Source organism: Carcharodon carcharias, chromosome 13 (genome assembly GCF_017639515.1).
Source record: "Carcharodon carcharias isolate sCarCar2 chromosome 13, sCarCar2.pri, whole genome shotgun sequence".
Taxonomy (NCBI): Eukaryota; Metazoa; Chordata; class Chondrichthyes; order Lamniformes; family Lamnidae; genus Carcharodon; species Carcharodon carcharias.
The window spans coordinates 91,226,674-91,247,307 of record NC_054479.1 but is presented as its reverse complement, the minus strand read 5'-3'; the positions used below and the strand labels follow the sequence as shown (position 1 = coordinate 91,247,307).

Sequence of the window (20,634 nt, the reverse complement as noted above, 5' to 3'; positions counted from 1 at the left end):
CTAATTGATGGACTTCAATAAAACTTGGTACATAGATTGGCCCAAAGAAGAATTGATTAGTTTTGGCGATGATGTAGATCTGGATCCTGGAATTTTTTAAAGGATCCTTTAACATTGAGAGATATGGAGAATTGACTTTTTAAGAATGTTGTGGGTTGTTACATTTAGAATGTTGTTGGTTGTTTTAGAATCTCATGGATTGTTTCAGCTGCTGTGGTGCAATTTGTCACAGCTGTCAAAATGTGAGCAGAGTTTTCAAAGCAGGTTGTTGGATGTGGATTGGCCTAAAGTCATCTCAATGAAATGGAAGCCCTTAATAAAAAGATGGGTTTTTTTCAGCTTTGTAGTTACAGTGCATCAACCAGGCAGGGAAAACCCTCAAGAAAGAGCTGAGTAATTATAATAGCATTGAATTAACACGTCGTGGCAGAGGTAAGCGGCTTACTGAGTGCCCTCTTCATTTGTTTATTATTGCATTTCGTGGTCATGTCCTACCTGAAGTACAATAATGTGTGTGTTTATTTGAGTGAATTATTTACTTTTCAGTCTATTCTTCTAAATTGTTAATGAAACATTCACAAGGTCATAACTAGTAGATCATAGCACAAGTGGAGCAACACTGCTTTCAGTACACTTGAGATAGGGCTTTCATTGTGATACTGAAAGCAGTAATAATTGTTCACTGATATAAAATCCTATGTCTCACTTGTGACCTTGAATGCATTAACAATGCTAATTTTTAAATATTTATTATGGCATAGGCTGTTTTAATCATCTGATAGATGAGGATATGTGTTGGGAAAACATTCAGTGAGCTATATCTTACTGTTCTAGTGGAGGCGAATCAATCCAGGATGAGTGGTGTATCCTCTGGCACCTTGCTTTTCTTGTTGGAGGTTACTTTGCCTGCAGTGGAAGTCTGTTTACGCTTATTCCCAGTCTCTTCCTGCTGAATGCTTTTGACTTTTTCAGGTACTTCTTCAGTAGAAGGATCTAACTAGAGATAGGCATAAATCTAGGAAAGTTAGACCTTCTCTTAAAAAGAAATATTAAACAAACTAGCACATTTTTTTACTTATTTATATTGATATGAACCCAATTTTCTCCCCAAAACAAGGTACAAAAGACAACAATGCCTGATCACTGGATCAATTAAATAACAATGCTAACTGATATTTAGACATTAAACATTAAGGGGTAGTCTCTTAAATTCTCAATGTACAGGTTTTGCACACCACCCTTTCACCCAAGCTAATAAATGTCTTAGATGCGTGTATGGAATACTGACTACTCGCCCAGATGGGTGCAGTTCTAACAATACTCAAGCAGCTCAACACTAGGTCAAAATGATCCATTTGGTTAGCCCCCATGTCCCGAACTCAACATCCACCTTACCCCGCCCGCGGTACATATGAACGAGGAGCAGAAGTAGGCCTCTCGGCTCTTCAACCCTGCTCCGTCATTCAATAAAATCATAGCCGATCTGACTGTAACCTCCCGTCTACCCCCAATAACCTTTCACCACCTTGTTAAAAAGAATCTATCTAGCTCTGCCTTCGAAATATTCAGAGACCTTACTTCCACTGCCTTTTCAGGGAGAGTTCCAAAGGCTCACGATCCTCAGAGAAAAAAAATCTCATCTCGGTCTTGAATGAGCAACACTATTTTTAAACTGTGCCCCCTAGTCCTAAATTCTCCCACAAGAGGAAACACCCTCTTCACATCCACTCTGTCAAGACCCCTCAGGATCTTAAAATTTTCAATAATGCCACCTTTCACTCTTCTAAACTCCAGTGGATACAAGCCTAACCTGTCCAACGTTTCCTCCTTGTATTAGCCTAGTAAACCTTCTTTGAACTGCTTCTAACACATTTACATTTTTCCTTAGATAAGGAGACCAATACTGTACACAGTACTCTAGATGTGGTTTCACCTGTGCCCTGTACAATTGAAGCATAACCTCCCTGCTTTTGTATTCAATTCCCCTCACAATAAACAATAACATTCTATTAGCTTTCCTAATTACTTTCTGTACATGCATATAGCGTTTTGTGATTCATGCACGAGGACACCCAGGTCCTTCTGAATCTCAGAGGTCTGCGATCTCTCACCATTTAGATAATATGCTACTTTTTTATTCTTCCTGCCAAAATGGACAATTTCACATTTGCCCACATTATACTACATTTGCCGGGTCCTTTCCCATTCAATCTATGTCACTTTGTAGCCTCTGTATGTCATCTTCACAACTTACTTTCCTACCATGTGTCATCAGCAAATTTAGCAACCATATCATCTGTCCCTTCATCCAAGTCATTTATATAAATTGTAAAATGTTGAGGCCCAGCCCTGATCCCTGTGGCACACCACTCATCACATCCTGCCAACCAGAAAAAGACCCATTTATGACTACCTTCTGTTTCCTGTTAGCTAGCCAATCTTCTATCCATGCCAATATATTACCCCCTTCACCATGAACTTTTATTTTCTGCAAAACCTTTGATGTGGCACCTTATCAAAAGCCTTCTGGAAACTAAATACAGTACATCCAGCGGTTCCCCTTTATCTACAGCATATGTGGTGCCTTCAAAGAATGCCAATAAATTGGTTAAACATGATTTCCCTTTCACAAAACCATGTTGACTCTGCCTGATTGTGCCCTGCTATAACATCTTTAATAATAGTTTCTAACATTTTCCCTGTGACAGATGTCAGGCTAACTGACATGTAGTTTCCTGTTTCTGTTTCTCTTCATTTTTGAATAAAGGGAGTTACATTTGCTATCCATCGGGACTTGGGGATTTGTCAGCCTGCAGCTCCAACAATTTGCTCAATACCACTCCTCTGGTGATAGTAATTTTCTTGAGTTCTTCCCTCCCTTCTGTTTCCTGATTTACAGCTATTTCTGGGATGTTATTCATATCCTCTATAGTGAAAACCGATGCCAAATATCTCTTCAATTCATCTGCCATCTCCTTACTTTCACTTATTACTTCATCAGACTCACTTTTCTTATTTAAATGTCTATAAAAACTCTTACAATCCAGCTTTATATTTCTAGCTAGCTTTCTCTCTCTCGTGCTCTAATTTTCCTTCCTTATTAATATTTTGTCATTCTTTGCTGTTCTTTATATTCTATCCAATCTTCTGACCTACCACCCCTCTCTGCACAATTATATGCTTTTTCTTTAAGTTTGATGCTGTCTTTAACTTTTTCAGTTAACCACGGATGGTGGGTTCTCCCCTTGTTTCTTTCTCATTGGAATGTATCTATTCTGGGTATTCTGAAATATTACTTTAAAAGTCTGCCACTGCATCTCTATGGACTTATCCCTTAACCTAATTCGCCAGCTCACTCTAGTTCTGCTTTCACGCCCTCTTAATTGCCTTTATTTCAGTTTAAAATACTACGCCTGGACCCACTCTCCTCTCCCTCAAATTGAATGTAAAATTTAATCACATTATAGTTGCTGCTACCTAGGGATGCCTTCACTGTGAGGTTATCAATTAATCCCATCTTGTTGCACAGTACCAGGTCTAGTATAGCCTGCTCTCTGGTTGGCTCCAGAACATGCTGTTCCAAGAAACTATCCCAAAACAAACTATGAACTCCTCATCTAGGCCACCTTTGCCCTTTTGATTTTTCCAGTCTATATCCCCCATGATTATTGCTGTACTTTTCTGACAAGCTCCCATTATCTCTTCCTTTATACTCTCTCCTGTGTAGTTACAATTAGGGGGCCTGTACACCACTCCCACGAGTGACTTTTTGCCTTTATTGTTTCTCATCTCAACCCAAACTGCTTCTACATTCTGATTTCATGAACTTAGGTCGTCCCGCTCTAACGTGCTAAAACCATCATTAATTAACAGAGCCGCCCCTCCACCTTTTCCTAACTTCCTGTCCTTCCTAAATGTCACATACCCTTCAACTTTCAGGTCCCAATCTATGTCATCCTGCAGCTATGTCTCTGAAATGGATTTCTGATCGTACTTATTTATTTGCGCTACCAGTTAATGTTTTGTTTCAAATACTAAGTGCATTTAGATACAGAGCCTTTAATTTTATTCTTTTATTATTGCTGTAATGTCTGGCCTTATCTGATTTACTCTTAGATTTGTACTCTCTGTCCCTTCCTGTCACATTCTGTTTATCATTTCCTATATTAGTACCCTTCTCTCTTGCCTTTTCTCTACTCTATTGTTTACCATATCTTTCCAAATTTGATCCCTTGCCCCCACTATTTAGTTTTAAGACCTCTCCAGTTTCCTAGTTATGCAGTTTGCTAGAACATCAGTCCCAGCATGGCTCAGGTGTAGACTGTCCCAATGGTACAGCCCCAGCTCCCACTTTTCCCAGCACTGGTGCCAGTGCCCCACAAACAGGAACTCACTTCTCCCACACCAGTCTTTGAGCCACACATTCATTTCTCTAACCTTATTTGCCCTATGCCAATTTGCACGAGGCTCAGGTAATAAGCCAGAGACTATTACCTTTGAGGTTCTGCTTCTTAATTTGGCCCATAGCTCCTCATAGTGCCTATGTAGAACCTCCTTCCTTGTCCTGCATTTGCTGTTGGTACCTACATGGACCACGACCACTGGATCCTCCCCCTCACACTGCAAGTTCCTCTCCAGCCCTGAGCAAATGTCCCCGAACCCTGGCACCAGACAGGCAACACAGCTGTCTGGACTCTCGCTCTTTGCTACAGAGAACAGTGTCAACCCCCTCACTGCAATGATCCTGTAATGCAGTGGCAATAGTCAGTCAGCTCATCAACTCTGCAGCCCCCATTCCCATCCAAACAAACTGAGAGAACCTCAAACTTGTTGGACAATTGCAGAGGCTGACATTCCTGGCCTCTGGGTCCCCTTACCTGCCTCACCTGCAGTCAAAGCCTCCATTCCCTGGCTACCTTCCAAATCAGAAGACCCTATTCTAAGGGATGTGACTGCCTCCTGGTACAAAGCATCCAGGTAATTCTTCCCCTCCCTGATGTGACACAGTGTCCACAGCTCAGCCTCCAGCTCAGTGCTCTGAGCCGAAGCTCCTCAAGGCGCAGATACTTACTGCAGATATGTTTGCCCTGGGTCACACTGGCATTCAGGAGCTTCCACATGCTGCAGCCATGACACATCACCTGTCCTGCCATCTTTATGTGCTTCAATTAATTACTTAATTATTTTATTCAATTATTTATTTTCTTTTATGTATTTTACAAATCTCACCATAAATTCCTGTACTATTTTGAATCTTAGGAATAGAATAGACTTATCCACTTACCAGATACTTACTAAACAGCTAGCTTTTTCCCTGTAATAGAGCAAGAAGCAATTCCTGCAGGGTGAAAAAAATTAGGAAAAAAAAGAGGGGCTACTTTCCTCCCCTCCTCACCGAACTTCTGCAGCTCACCAAACTCTCTCATTCCATTCAAGTCGCACTCAGTGCTGGTCACATTGTGAATGTCTGAATTTATATGTTCTGAAACCATGTCGTTATATGTTCTGTACCATTTGGTTGCAGTATGTACAATCTACAGGATGTACATTAGCAAGTCATTAAGGGTAAGCCCCAAGTGCTTCTCTCGCCTGTGACCTCTGCCATTGGTAAGAGCAGAAATATCTTGGGAACAACATAATCTCTCAAGTCAAACACCATCCCAACCTAGGGATATATTGCCATGCTTTCATCGTCATCTAAAGAATGTAGCTAATACAATTTTGGGCACGCCATCACCACTAGGGCCACAGCGGTTCAAGAAGGCCAACCATCTTCTCAGGGTATCTAGGGATGATGGATAAATGTGATCTTGCCACATCCAGCCAACATTTTTTTTTTAAAAAGAGTACTGAACAAAAGCCTCAACCTACCTCCATCTTTGTGATTACTCTTTCCACTTCTTCCATACTCAAGCTATAGTTTTACATTAATACTTCCATAATTACCTCGTTATTTCTCAATCGCATAGGAATGGAAATGACATGCTTCTTATTGCTCAGCAGGTTAGCCTTGGGTGCCTCCTTCAGGTACGAAATTGTGGCGAATGCAGTAAAGCTGAAATCTTCTCTGTAAACCAAACAGCAATTCTATTATATTGAGCAGAATCATTGAATTAAAATCAATTTCAGTTAATCTTAATGGACGCTTTGAGAAATAGTCCAATAAAGACTCATAAAAATTTAAGCACAGGAAACCTTCATTTAGCCCCTGTGCCCAGTGCTTCAGTTCTTCAAATGGAGGTGTCTTATTGTTTAATCCCATTACCGTCCCCATGTCAAGTATCCTGATCTGCTTTCAATTTCAAATATCCTTTCAATTCCCTTTTAAATTATGCTAGTTTCTGCCTCATTAGCCTATTGTGATAAAGCATTCTACACATTAATAACCCTTGTGTGTAAAAGTATTCTATCTGCCTCCAAGCCTTTTGTTTCCGATCTGCCATCTAGTGGAAACAACTGTTCACCATCTCAAAACTGTTCTTAATTTTCAGGACCTTGCTGAGATCACTCCCTTAACCTATTCTGTTCAAATAATACAGCCCCAGTTTTGAAGCTTTGTTTAATAACTATAACCTCTTATTCTTGCCATCATCCTAGTAAATCTTCAGTGTTCCCATTGCATGGTTCTACTACATAATTATAAAATTACTAAAGGATCATCACACTTACTTCAAGTATTGTTCTAGAAGAAGATGGACAATTAATTCTTCCATTTCATTTCTGGAAAGATCTGGAGGGCTTACAGAAGCCACCCTCAGTTTAGAGGGACCCTTCCCATTCCAGGCTTCAATTAACTTCAGTGGGGTGAGCTTTTCACCAAGTTGCTCAGCTTGTTTTAGTATTTTGATCAGATCAACACAGTAACTGGTCACATTGACCTTTGTATTTGCTACAAGACAAAAATAAATGCATCGCAGCATCAGAAAGGATTGCTTTACACCTTAATTAGATTGCTACTACACTGCAATTTATTTGTTTGAACATGTATAAATATTAAATTATGATATTGAGCTTCTAGAATACATTAAAGGCCACTTAATCCCAAGTCGAAACAATACTCACCATCGAAGCAGTGATGGTACAGAAAATCATTCTCTCCCACATTACAACTTCTATATAGAAAACCATTCTCTCCCTTGTTAATAAAAACTCTCTCCCATATAATAGCAGCTCTTATATAGAAAATCACTCTCTCCTACATAATTGCAGCTCCTGTATAGAAAACCATTCCCTCCCACATCTCCCAATGCTTTAAGTTTCCAATTGGGAGTTTGAATCCGAGCTGTTAAGCAACATTCAAATTCTATTTCAACGTTTGTCTTTCAGGTTGCTGGTGGGTAAGAGGAGGTGAAGAAGAGTAGGACACAACCCAATCGAACAGATCAAATTGAAACTGTTTACAACCTTAATTCTATTATGACATACCGATGAAAGGTCATCAACCTGAAGCATTAACTCTGTTCTTCTCTCCAAAGATGCTACCTGACCTGCTGAGTGCTTCTAGCATTTTCTGTTTTTATTAACTCTCCACGACTGGTGACAGGTTGCTGTTTAAATACTGCTAAGTGCTGCTTGTTTTGTTACTATAGACAGGTACAAGGTGAACACTCGCCCTTCCTGCCAGCAGTCTGACCCTACTGGATAGTTCTCACTATTAATTGTGTATGTTTTACTTTTAATGGTCTCAATTACAGTCAAACATGAAACACCAGTCATAGTCTGACAACTGAAGATAAAACTCGCTGGCAATAATGGAAAATACAAACTCAGGTACCGAATCCAAAACAGATTAACCCTGAAAATATAAATAGTGCTAAAACACAGTAATGTATGAGTGTTTATGGGTACAATATACTCTTGGGTGTGACAAATGCCTAAATTAATGTTTCAGTTTTGCTTTTAGTGAAGTGATCTTGAATCCCCTGTGATGTTTTTCAAGTTTATATTGTCCATGTTACAGAGACAGTTCAGAACTATTTTCTAATCTTTCCACTTTTACCTTCATTTTCTTTTTCTGACCAATTATCATGCTCTAATCATGCTATGGAATCTACAGAATGTGGTACAATTATTTCCAAACCCAATCAAAAAATCAGCAATAAAAATTAGCATTTTTTTGTTGATTTTGAAACTCACTGAATGTTCCTATTGAATAAATAAGACATGGGCCAAAATTTTAACTTCAGCATGCGATTGCACACCCGAATGTAATATGACGCGTGATGTCGGGCAAGCGTCCCGATGTCATCGTGCAATATTTCGTTTGGCGGGCGCACGCCGGAGTCAGCTGCACACCTACCAATAATTGAAAGGCCTACTAAGGCCATTAAGAAAGTAGTTAACTTGAAATTTACGCTGCCCGTCCAACCTAACAGTTGGCGGGCAGGTGAGAAGGCCAAGCGGCCTCTACATTTTTAGGAAACCTCATCCACGAGCGGGCTTCCCAACCGCCCCCACCCACTCAGGAGGGAAAAATTCTGGCCATGAGCACTTTGCTTCCACAGTAGTCACATAAAGTCACTTTGTAACAAGTTCTCAGGGTACTTAGTTTCTATCAGAAAAATATTCTGGTTACAGGAAGAAAACATCAACAGAACAAATCGGTATCTGAAAAACCAAAGTACTTACATGTTGCATTGTTGCAGTTATCACACATCTTGTTGCACTTTGTTGTATCCCAGACTTCATCAAAATATTGTGCTATCTGCACACGTCGACATCTGGAAACAAAGTACATTGACACACTGCAATGAACATCCCGCTTTTAATTCCGTATAAATGGATGGGTTTTGAATGGGTTAAGACCATAACTTAAGCAGCATCAGTATGAATATACCATGTTAGTATATGCATTGGATTATGGCAGTGTCACAGTGTGAATGTACTGTGTTAGTATACACAGCAAAATGTCTTTTTGAGAAATATTCCTTCCTATATTCCTTTCACTCCCAGATCACCTGACAGCAATTAGAACAATTTCTCTGCAAAAGAAGCCTTGGTGCAAAGGCCATTAGAGATTTGGATTTCAACTGTGACCTCCCAGGTGAGAGTCCAATGCTGGAGAATTTAGACAAGGTGGGTGCCCTAAGAGCATCTTTTTATACAAAAGACTTGGTTGACAGAACTATTTACTGACTATAGTTTAAAATGTACCTTCTTGAATCCTGACAGTATGCCACCATCTCATAAACTTTCTGCAGTCCTACGTTCTCCATGACCACCATCGTGCTTTGCCTGAAGATATCCATAAACCCAAAGTACAGAATGCAATCGGCTTTTAGGTCATCTCGACCTAGAAAACACAAGGCAGGGAGTAGGTTTATAATAGTTCCTTTTGATTGAAAGATGCCTCCATCTCATTAGCTTAACTAATTGTGCGAGATGCTGCCTGGGTGGTTCATGTTAGCTGATCTCAGCCAGGAAACAGTAAGGTTATGATCTATCTCACTCACTATAGCAAGAAGGAGGGGGACAGCAAAAAACAGCCTACATGTTGGCAGACACAGCTGAGTAGCTTATAATCTTCAATCTTGATATCAATATTGGTATCTAGGAGCTTAACCAAAGATGCCTACAAATAGCAGAGAAGCCATACCACAGCACTAAGTCTAAGATTGCACAAGAGGGAGAAATAAACAGGCTTAGAAGATGGAAAATGCTTCATGTGCAGTTCCCAACAAGAAAAGTGAACATATTGTTGTTAACTCATCTTGTCTGCTTATGTGGTGCACAGTAAAACCTAAAAGGTAAGGAACCAGCATAATTTTTTTAAAAACTGCAATCTCACTTAGCAACTACCTCTTCTAATTAGTATTGCATCAAGAATCTTATCATTAAGTTAATCATAATCAGGTGCAACAGCATGAAGATCCAACTTTGCATGAAATCAGCAGAGCTTTCTAAATTAGTGATTACCTACTGAACTGCTTGGAATAGTCAATGTGATCAATATGTTATAAACAGCACCTTTGGAATTAATACCTATAGTAATGGAAATGGCCAGTACCATTTTCCTCAGTGTAGGCAGCTGCCTCTGCTAAGTGTGTTCGATGCAACTGATGGCAATTGTACTTGATTACGAATTCAGATTAAAAATATTATTGAAAAAATTGGAGAATTCATTGTAAAAAGGTTTAACACTTAGCTTTTAAGAACATGGACCAATGACCACCCGATTGTTTTTATTTCATACTTATCAAAACATGAGTTCCAAATGCATCAGAGTGCTTCATTGGATGCTAAATAAGTGCCTTTAAATCAGAGTTTGTTAACGCATCACAGCCCTCTTCACAATGTAATTCCGATTATTGTAAAATATGGTTAACAAGAAGGCATAAATTTGGGATTAACGTCAGAAAACAAAAAGGAAAATTAGAAGATTTATTTTTCACAAAAAGGGTTATTAGAACAGAAGTGATTTTGAAGAAAGAAGGCATAATATTCAAAAGGGAACTGGATGAATATGTGAAAAGAGAGGATATGGTGCAGAGCAGGAAAGCAGAAACAGAGCTAAAGATGGTCTCCATCTGTGCTGTAAATTTTATGATTCTATGAAGGACATTTAAAATTGAATAAAATGGATAAATAAAAGTTAAACATAAGACTGTCACTTTTGACTATTTTGTCATAGTCGCGAATTCAGAAATCTTTTCAGATACTCCACCTGCCCGCCCACTCTCCTGGTAGTAATTCTCCATGGATTTACTGAGAGTCTGATGAAGCACAAATCGTACATCGGCTTTGTCGATGCCCATGCCAAATGCCACCGTTGCCACGACAACCTGAAAGAGAACCTTGACAATCAGAATCAAAAGATGCACCATACTTCTTTGTAAATCAAGAGAGTTGGTTTCCCTCTACCCTACCCCAAGAAAATCATTTTTAGGGGAAGCACTTGAATTCAAAATTTTTTTTTAAAAACCATGCACCCTGTTCAATGGAAACATGAATGTTATTTTTCACTAATACGAAAGGCAGCATGAATAGCAGAAACACATTGGTCCATAATCATTCTGCTCCCCCCACCTTCTGCCAACATCACATCATAGAAATCACAGGGAACTAAGCGCTGCTGTTGGAATAGAATTATAATATACACCCTTTAGCACGGGTTGCTGTTAATAGTTACAGAAAAGATTTTCTGCAGGTTAATGGTGCTTGTTTTGGAATACAGCTTGGTGGATATTTGTTTGCAATTGCATTTAATATTGCCTCCAAAGACAGCCAAATGATTGAGAAGAAAAGAAACCCTATAATATAACTGTCTCTGGCATCCCCTAGAATAGCTTAAATCCGAAAGAGGTTAAAGGGGAATTTTCCAGCCAGCTTTCCACCTTACTAGCCTGGGTTTTTATGTTTTTTTGCATTTCGTGAGAGATTATATAGCTCTGGGTGAGCTGCAGAGTATCTGAATCATAGTGCACAAGGTATTGAAACTATACGGGGCAGGTTAGGCGCACGACCAGATCTTTTCCAGTCCAGGTATTCTCTATGTAAATGAAACATTATTGGATGCATAAAGAAACAATTGAATAATTTATATCACTTCCACCTATCCACTGATCATTTCACATGGATATAAAGGGCTATTTTCACAGTCAGCACTTGGATGCTAATCTGGACAAGCGGACTGCCCACCTATTGTAGAACTCACCTTATCTTGCTGAACTGAGTGCCATCTTTCAGGTGAGACAGGAAATTGAAATCTGTTTACCTTCATGGCGCTATTTCAAAGAGCATGGGAGTCTCACCAATGTCCTAGCCAATGTTTATCCCTCATTAAAAAAAAATCAGGCCATCATATTACAGTTTGTGGGACCTTGCTGTGTGCAAATTGGCTGCTACATTTTGCACATTATAAATGACTATGCTTCAAAGGTACTTAATTGGTTGTAAGATGCTTGGGAAGTCCTGTGTTCATGGAAGTTAAATTAAAATGCTAGTACTTCTTTCATTAGATCAAAGAGCCACGTTAAAATAAAGGAACTTGAAGACCATGAAAAGGTTTTAGCAATCGTTCTCATTTTACTTGACCTTTATTTTGTTTAAAGTCCAGTCCTTATGAACTTTACTCTTCGCAGTAGCCTCCATATTGGCGTGGTAACACCCAGCTTCAATGCCAAGCTTTTGCAGACTGATGGTGACTTGCTCAGTATCTTTCTGAGAAAGACAATAGATGATTCCTGGGGGAAAAGTTAGCAGAGTCAAAATGACAATTCAAATTGCACTAGGTGCTAGCAGATATGCACTTTGGGTCACAACATCAAATACAGGAGAAATGACTATTAGAATCTGAAGTATCCCTCCAAAAGTAGATGGCCAGAAAAATCGCTATAATACACTTCTGACAAAGCTAATCAATACCAGTGATAGTGAGAGGATTAAAAGGAAAGAAAGGAAATGAGAAAGAAGGGAGGGAACCCAAAAATCACCATCCTTACATGTAGGATGCAGCATTGAGAGAATGTGAAAATGGAGATATTTGGAATACCCTAAGCTCCCCATCTCCTTACCAGAGTTACCGCAAGACTTGCCTACATTAGTATCTACAAAGGGGTCCTAATGATTGTCTTTTAGTGTACCCCGAAAAGGAACGATCACATCAGCCCAAGTTTAACATGATTTAACTAGAATGTGCACTGAAAGCTCTTCAGGCTACTTTCCAAGACATCTGTATCTAAGCACACTGCTCTGAAAGTATAGGAGGCAGCCTTTTCAACCATCAGCCAGTGCTAACTCTTTGAAAATACTGTCCAATTAGTCCCATGAGAGTGCTGATTGGTTGGCAAGTGGGCTCTAACTGGTAGATAGGTTGCCATGGAGAATCCACCAGGGAACAGTTAACTTCCAGGCTTTTGTTTAAATTCAAACCAGACAGGTCAACTCTGATTGGTCAAGGCATTGCCATGGGAAATGAACCAAGGAGTGGCTGTTCCCCAAGCTTCTGTTTAGTTGGAAAAAAGCACAACACGTGGACATGCATATCTTAAGTCTGATTAATAACTGTGAAGGGGAACAATTTCTTAATATTTAATCTATCAAAACCCCTCATCATTTAGAAAACCTCTATTAAATATCCCGTTAACCTTCGCTGTTCACAGCCTTTTGTTACAACTACTCAGATATCTTGTCACTCCTCCTTCACAGCACAGCATGATGAGTGAGCCCAGGCCTAGATCCAAGGTAATCTTCCATGAAAACCATTATACCCAGTATGGGCTTAAACGTGTTATTGTCCAGGACAAACTGACCCACAGAGAAGTCCACAGTATGTCAAAAGGTATTGCTGGCTACCCCATGGTTGCATAGGTCAGATCCCATGGGTTTCCATACACTCCAGAGTGACTTCTCATTGAAATCTAAAGCAGTGATTTAAACTGTTTTTCCCTTACCCTTTTGTTACAATTGTTCACCTGAATTTTGATGTTTGCTCTTGTGACTCACAAAGCTACATGATCCTCCATAGGTCCGTGGAAACTTGACAGCAGAAAACCTGGAGCTCAGTTTTGTGTCTCTGATTTGAATTATTTTAGGTAAAAATGTCTCTGAAGGTGATCCCACTGATTCTCCCTGGATACGAGTGCCACGTTTCACAACCTTGATAGATTCACACCTCTAGATGAAATTTATGTAGCAGTGAACACATCCACTGTCCCAGCGACTGGGGCAAATAGAGATAGGGGAGGTTTGTCAGCTCTGCAACTGAAATAATCAAAATGGCTAGTGGGATAGGGTATCAGGCAAGGAGAAGAATGGAAAATGATGGCCAAGTCCCTTCAATTGTGCAAGTCTTCCTAAATCAACAAGTAGATATGGATTTAAGAAAGGAATTAATGCGATGGCAACATTTCATCTATGGATGTTTGGTAGAGAGTGAAGCTAATAGGTTTTGATGGTTGAAGTCCAATGTAAAAACAAGATACCTGATTTCCCTTTGTAACGTCCATTGATGATTCTGACCATATCTTCGATGCAGGCTTCAAAACTTGATGGTTTTTTCCGGATCTGAGAAATTAAAATTAGTAGTAAATGCTGTGAGAATACCTTGCAGGTCCACTCATATGCCGAGTTCCCTCATCTGACAAAAATAACCAAGAACGCTTTACACACCTGTAACAACAACTATACTTATGTAGTTTCTTTAATGTTTCACAGGAGCATTATAAAACAAATCATGACACCGAACCTCTTAAGGCGATATTAGGGCAGGTGATCAAAAGTTTAGTCAGAGGCAAGTTTTAAGGAAATGTCTTAAAGGAGGAAAGCAAGGTAGAGATGCAGAGGTTTAAGGAAGGTGTTCAGAGCTTAGGAACGTAGACAACTGAATGGTGGAGCAATTAAAATCAGGGATGCTCAAGGAGACAGAATTAGATGAATGCAGAAATCTCAGAGGATTGTGAGGTTGGAGGAGATTGCAAAGATAGGGAGGGATGAGGCCATGCAGGAATTTGAAAACAGAGATGAGAATTTTAAAATCAAGACATTGCCTGACAGGAGCCAATGTAGGTCAGCAAGCACAGGACTCAAACTGGACTCGATGCAAGTTAATAGATGGGCAGGAGAGTTTTGGATGTCCTTAAGTTTATTGGGCGTAGAATGTAGCAGACTAGCCAGGAGTGCACTGGAATAGTCAAGTGCTGAGGTAACAAAGGCATGAATGAAGTTACAGGAAACACTCTGTTCAATAGAACAGTGGATCACTGTTTTCTGATAGCAGATCTTAGAGCAACAAATACCTCCAGACTCAACTATTCTAATGATCTCTTGGATGGCTTCCCATTGTCCACTATTGCATAAACAGAGCTCAGCCAAAATTCTGCTGCCCATATCCTAGCCTGCATCAAGTCCCATTCTCCCATTGCTTCTGTGCTTGCTGGTTCCTGGATTGGTAATACTTCAATTTTAAAATTCTCATCCTTGCATTCAAACATCATCACTCCCCCGATCTCCTCTAGTCCTACTACCCTCCAGGAACTCTGGCCTTTTCTGCACCACCCATTTCATTTGCCCTACCAACGGTAGTCATGCCTTCAGCTGCTTAGGCCCAAGCACTGGAATTCCCTCCATAAAGCTCTCTTCCCCTCTCCATAAAATCTAATCCTGTAGCCAAGCTTTCAATCACCTGTCTTAATAACTACTTACGTGGCTTGGTGTCAAGTTATGACTGATAAGGCTCCTTAGAAGTGCCTTGGGATGTTTTACTGTGTAAGGGGTGCTATATAAATGCTTATTTTTAACTAGGAAGACATCACCACTAAATTGTTATGGACTCAGAATGCAGAAAGCTAACAATACTGATTTCTTTCTCATTTGACCAGGAATTGCTGAAGGAAAAATATAAGTTGGCCCCTTGAGTGAAATTACAGAATGGGTTGGGCTGCCCCAACCCTGTCCCTACCTACTATTTTCATCTGTCATTTTCTTTCTTCAGGCACCTTATCCCTGTAGCTCTGACCAGCAACGCAAGCTTCAAGGAGTACAATTTACAATTCACAGGGTCAATTTGTGCCATGATATTCTTTCCACCCTTATGAGAAAAAACGGGGACAAATACAAGTCTATGGAAAACACTCAATTAAATGGTGTGGCCAAGAACTAATAGAAGTCTGGAAACAGGTAATCATTGGGAGTCAACTGGGGGATGACTGGATCCTATTTGACACATCATTGTTCATGACAAGCTCCACTCAACTCATACAGACAATATGGCCAATCACCTAATGATAGCAGACACCTTGCTGATTGAGTTATTGATATATTCACTGACAAAGAAAAACCAGGCTGCCCTCCAAATTACTATCAAGTATCAGCTATATTGATTGACCACAAAATGTATCAGTAAGCCACGGTCATGGGAAAATACTAGCCATAATGGATTTGGTGCACAGAGATTCTCAAATGCTGCCCTGGTGAAGCACAAGACTGTCCCAGGCCACAGTACAAGCAAGAATGGGCTGAAGTTCGAGTTTGCAGAGACCAGCATAGCTAAACGCTAATTTCCCTGGTGCCGAGAAATCTGCACTTCACCAAAATATAGAAGAAATGCTACAGTATCTCATGAAGTCAATAAGCAGAATTAGTCAATGGACTTGGGGAAATCAGTTGGACGGCTAGACCCAATCACTGAGCAAATCTCTGCTACTGCTTAGATTCACCAGTCCCACTCTGCAAGATGCCTGAAACATTCCATTGGCTCCAATGCATAAAGTAGCCCTCATTGAGTTCACCTCCTCTCAGTACAGATGAAGGTAACCCATTCAACGCTAGTCAGATTCCACGAAAGAAAGTTTCCCTAGGCTCTCCTTCACCTTTCTTAAAGAGAGAGAGAGAAAGAATGTGTGAGATTGCTAGCACTTAATTTTGAAGAGGTGTGTACAGATATGTGCTAAATAATGAAGAACAGGGCCTAGAGATACTGCCACAGAACTTCGCTTCTGGGATAGTCCCTGCACTATGCACAGATATCAATAATCCCTAAACCCCAAACATCTGACATGGTAAAGCGAGTTCCACACCTTGCAAAGACTGAAACTAAAGGTCCCAAGATGCTTTAAACAAACCCCGAATGAGGTGCAACAAGAGATCCTGGGTGTTAACCCCACCTCTCAAATCCAGACATAATGATCCACAGAAACATTAGTAATGCTTAATATGTGAGTGAGAGACAGACAAAGAGAAGACAATAAAACTACAAGCATTTGAGAATGAGAAGATATATGAGGAGAGTATCACTCAAGTATGTGAGGGATGATTTTGAGTGGACTGTGGAAATGTTAAGAGTGTACTGTCAAGGGGTGTGTCTTCATCGCCTCAGAAATCGGATAAAAAGGGGCAACTAATCTAACAAATGGGAGGGGGCACCCAATCTACAAGGAAAGGTTCCTGGGGATGTTTAAGCTGAAGGTTAACTTTAGTAAAATACTTCAGATCTTGAAGTGAATCAATAAACTGGATCAGTATGTTTGATATTCAAAGTTTGACAAGAAAATGTGAACATACAGTTACTAAGATGAAATTTTTTCATACTGGGGTGGATGGAAAACACATGGACTAACAAATTGAGGCAGCTAGTGCAAAAGGGGCATATTAGAAATGTTGAGAGAAGTGACAGATTAATGTTTGGCAACAGGGCTATTAAAGTGCAGAGATGAAATGGGGTAGGAAGTCCATGACCATTCCACGCAGCCTGAAGGATGAAAGTGTTTGCTCCAGGTCAGCAATGCCCTATGTTCCCAAGGAAATTAGAATCTATGGGGTGGAGGGAAATGTGGTTAGCTTAAGGAAGTCTGGTGATGCATCATAGGTAAGCGTGATCTCCTGCAGCTTACTTGGTAGGTTTAAGCAGTTGGTGAGAAATTCTCTGAAATCGGCCACAGGTCTTTTTCTTTCCTCAGCCTCCCACAGCAGTTAGCATTACTAGAGGTCATGAAGATAGCAGACAAGGCTGTGCCATCTTGTGGATAGAATAACCTTTCAGTTCACATTTATTGTGTGTGCACTTGTGTAAGAGAGAGACAGATGGCACATGAGGGAAAGAGAAAGAGAGACCGTGCGAGATTGTTGGCATTTAGATTTTGAAGAGGCGTGCACAGATATGCAATGCCTCAAAGCCCATTTAGTAGGGTTCTAAATGCAACTTGGTGGTTCAATTTAATGTGGTCACATTTTTTGTAATAGTTTATATGTCATTCATATCTAGAGTGCTTGAAAAATACACTAGACCTTTAAATACACCTATGTCAAGGAATTTTCTTCATGATTTTTTTTCAGCAGGTTGGGGCTAATGAGAACCCCTAGCAAAATCATAGCATCCCCCCATCCCACTCCTTTAAACCCATTAAGTTGATGCATGGATTACAAACAATTTTCACTGCCAGCTACCAATTTAGAAAATTCGTCATCCTCCAATCTTAAAGTATGAAGAACATGCTTTCTTATATCATGTGCTAAATTTGAACACATTTGCATCATATTGTGGAAACTCAAGTGAATCCAATATCTATTACAGAGAATGTATAAAACAAATAACGTGCAAGTTGTTCAATATTTCAATGCATTTTATGTACCTCATAAAACAGATTGGGTCTGTTGAAGGAAGCTGTAAACGTGAGGCATTTGGGAACGCATAGGATTTTTTTCACATCCTCCAAGACACTGCTTGTTGCAGTTGCTGTCAATCCAATCAATGGAGCATTTGGGAACTGACGTTTCAGGATACCGAGGCTCTTGTAGTCTAGAGGTAACAAGGTTTAATGTTCATCTCTAAAAGCACTTACAGGGAATCTTTATCCTCACCTTTAAATGTGTTTTCCTCAAGTTACTTCTGAGAAATTACCCCAACAATACAGTTTTAGTAATTTGCTTAACAAAATCTGAATAATTAGAACTTTAAAAAAACAAGTACTAGCCGTCAAGGCAAAGCATTCTAAACTTTGAAAGCAATATTTTAAGAGTGCTTAAAAAGTCAGCTGTATGTTTAATTGAAAGTGGCAGCACAATTTGTTGCAAGCAGCAGTATCTCTTGCTCAATGACTCTTAAAACATGCTAGTCCATGGGGATGTGAGTGAATACATTGCCCAAACCTCATCAATGTAAAGCCCGAAACTGCTGACAACTAATTAGTTTCTCATTAAAATCTAGTTGTCAAGGGTTCAATAGCCATAAATATTAGTGCTCCTGGGCTTGGCAAAAACGGAAATTTACAGGTCCTGGATGGCTGTGGCCCGTGAATCTTGACTGCCAGCCTTTTTTCTGTTTTATTCTCTATGTCCGGGTGGCCTTGGACAGGGAACAGAAGGTGCCTGCCCATACACTCAAGGCCTTTTGCAATTGGTGAACACCAATAGGACACTGATAACATTTTTATTTAGTTGGGAAGTTTCCCTTTGTTTTTGTTGGGACTTCTTTTGCTTCTGCTGAGCTTCTTTCAGTTTGTTTGGACTCTTTGTCGCTTATCTTGTATTCATGTTACTCTAAAAGGAGTACTTATGAGGATTCTTGTTTAGTGATGGGGTGGTCTCATGTCACCCTTATTGGTCTATCAAATTAGGCACAGTGGATGTTCATGATGTCAGTTGTTAATTCATCAGCGGTGATATAAATTTGACAGCATTGAAGTGAATATTCCTGATTTTAAAAAAGTGGGAATTTCATTGCTCATAGAAAGGAAAATCAGGAGAGGTGTAGAAAGAATGGGCAATCCGATATTGCCCTATTTACACCATCATCCAAAAGTCAAACTTATCCCCCATAATCGAAGCATTTTGGACTTAAAAAAGAATAATCTGTAAATAGATCAAACTGCTTTAATTTTATTGTACACTAATTAAATATATTGGTTTAGTTGGAAGGAGATTAATAGGGCCATGGATTCACACACCAACTTGAGGGGCTGTTGCATTGTTGGAGGCTCTGCCTTATGGATCTGATGTTAAAATTGGGACCTTGCTGTGCTCAAATTGGCTGCAGCATTTATCTATGTAACAAAAGTGACTGCACTTCACCAGTGGTGTTGTTTTGAGATGCCCGGAAGTTATAGTATAATGCTATATAAACGCAAGCCAAATGTATTGAGAATTATACTGCCGACTAAATTAAATGTGTATTGTTTCATTTCTTCATATACACTCATTATAATAAGTACAAAGCAGTAGATATTTTTCCCCTTTGGGGCACCTGAAATATAAGTACATATAAAACTGACAGGCAAGAAAAGACCCACTGGTCCATATTAGCCTGCCCTACATAATTTGGAGCATTATGACTAAACACATCCTACCCAGTAAACATCACCTTCTCCCCTCATGCAGCCGTGTAACTTCCCGAGAGGCAGAGCAAAAGTTCAAAGGAAATATGGGGGAAAATACTCTGGAAAATTCCTCTCTGACCCTCCTCTACCACCATCCCTTTCCAGGAATCAAAACTAATTCAGAAGATGACAAGGATCAAGTATTATCTTTCAAGACACTCAGATTCTTTATGATTCAATCTCTGCCCCAGTAAGGAACCCATCCATCTCCCTCTTGAAGGCAATGCAGAAAGTCAACAACCAGACAACAGCTGGCAATGCATTCTACTGCTCTCTATTCCTACTCTTACACTGATTAAATGCTCTGAAGAAGAGTAATGCTGACTCGAAATGTTAACTCTGTTTCTCTCTCCATAGATGCTGTCAGATCTGCTGAGTTATTCCAGCATTTTCTGTTTTTATTTTGTTTAAACGCACAACCCTGGTCCTCCCCAGTCCTTTCAAGTGGAATAATTTGAGGTATGCAATCCCACCCTTTAAATAAATAGAACACATACCACTATCAGAGTCATCCAACTCTAAGACATTAGTACTCACCAGGCCTGAAATCATGACCCCACTGACTGCAACAATGAACTTCATCTACGGCAAAACGGGTTAGGCATCCCGCGTGGTACGCCTTTTCCAGCTTCGACATGAAGACTTTACTTTTAGCAATCTTCTCTGGGGTCACATACAAGAGCTTCAACTTGGAGGACTTGTTGAGCATTTCGTCATGGACCCACTTTATATGCTCCTGTAAAAAGAGAACACCACTGTAAATAATGACTGTACAATGGAAGCCAAATGTCACTTGGTGGGTTTGGTAACAAACCTCCTTTCCAAA

General features: G+C 39.9%; 1 protein-coding gene across 3 annotated transcripts in view; it reads right to left on the bottom strand.

The window, feature by feature from the left end:
• recql (RecQ helicase-like) overlaps positions 1–20,634 on the bottom strand; it is a 40,746-nt gene that overhangs the window by 1,134 nt on the left and 18,978 nt on the right. For all 3 annotated transcript variants that reach the window (XM_041203497.1, XM_041203498.1, XM_041203496.1), the window contains exons 6-15: positions 20,346–20,544; positions 18,066–18,232; positions 13,923–14,004; positions 12,034–12,182; positions 10,664–10,781; positions 9,154–9,292; positions 8,629–8,720; positions 6,670–6,889; positions 5,947–6,067; positions 827–997 (exon numbers count right to left, since the gene is read on the bottom strand). In XM_041203497.1, coding sequence (XP_041059431.1) covers positions 845–997; positions 5,947–6,067; positions 6,670–6,889; positions 8,629–8,720; positions 9,154–9,292; positions 10,664–10,781; positions 12,034–12,182; positions 13,923–14,004; positions 18,066–18,232; positions 20,346–20,544 — 1,440 coding nt within the window. In that variant the 3' untranslated portion in view covers positions 827–844. The remainder of the gene's footprint in view (positions 1–826; positions 998–5,946; positions 6,068–6,669; positions 6,890–8,628; positions 8,721–9,153; positions 9,293–10,663; positions 10,782–12,033; positions 12,183–13,922; positions 14,005–18,065; positions 18,233–20,345; positions 20,545–20,634) is intronic.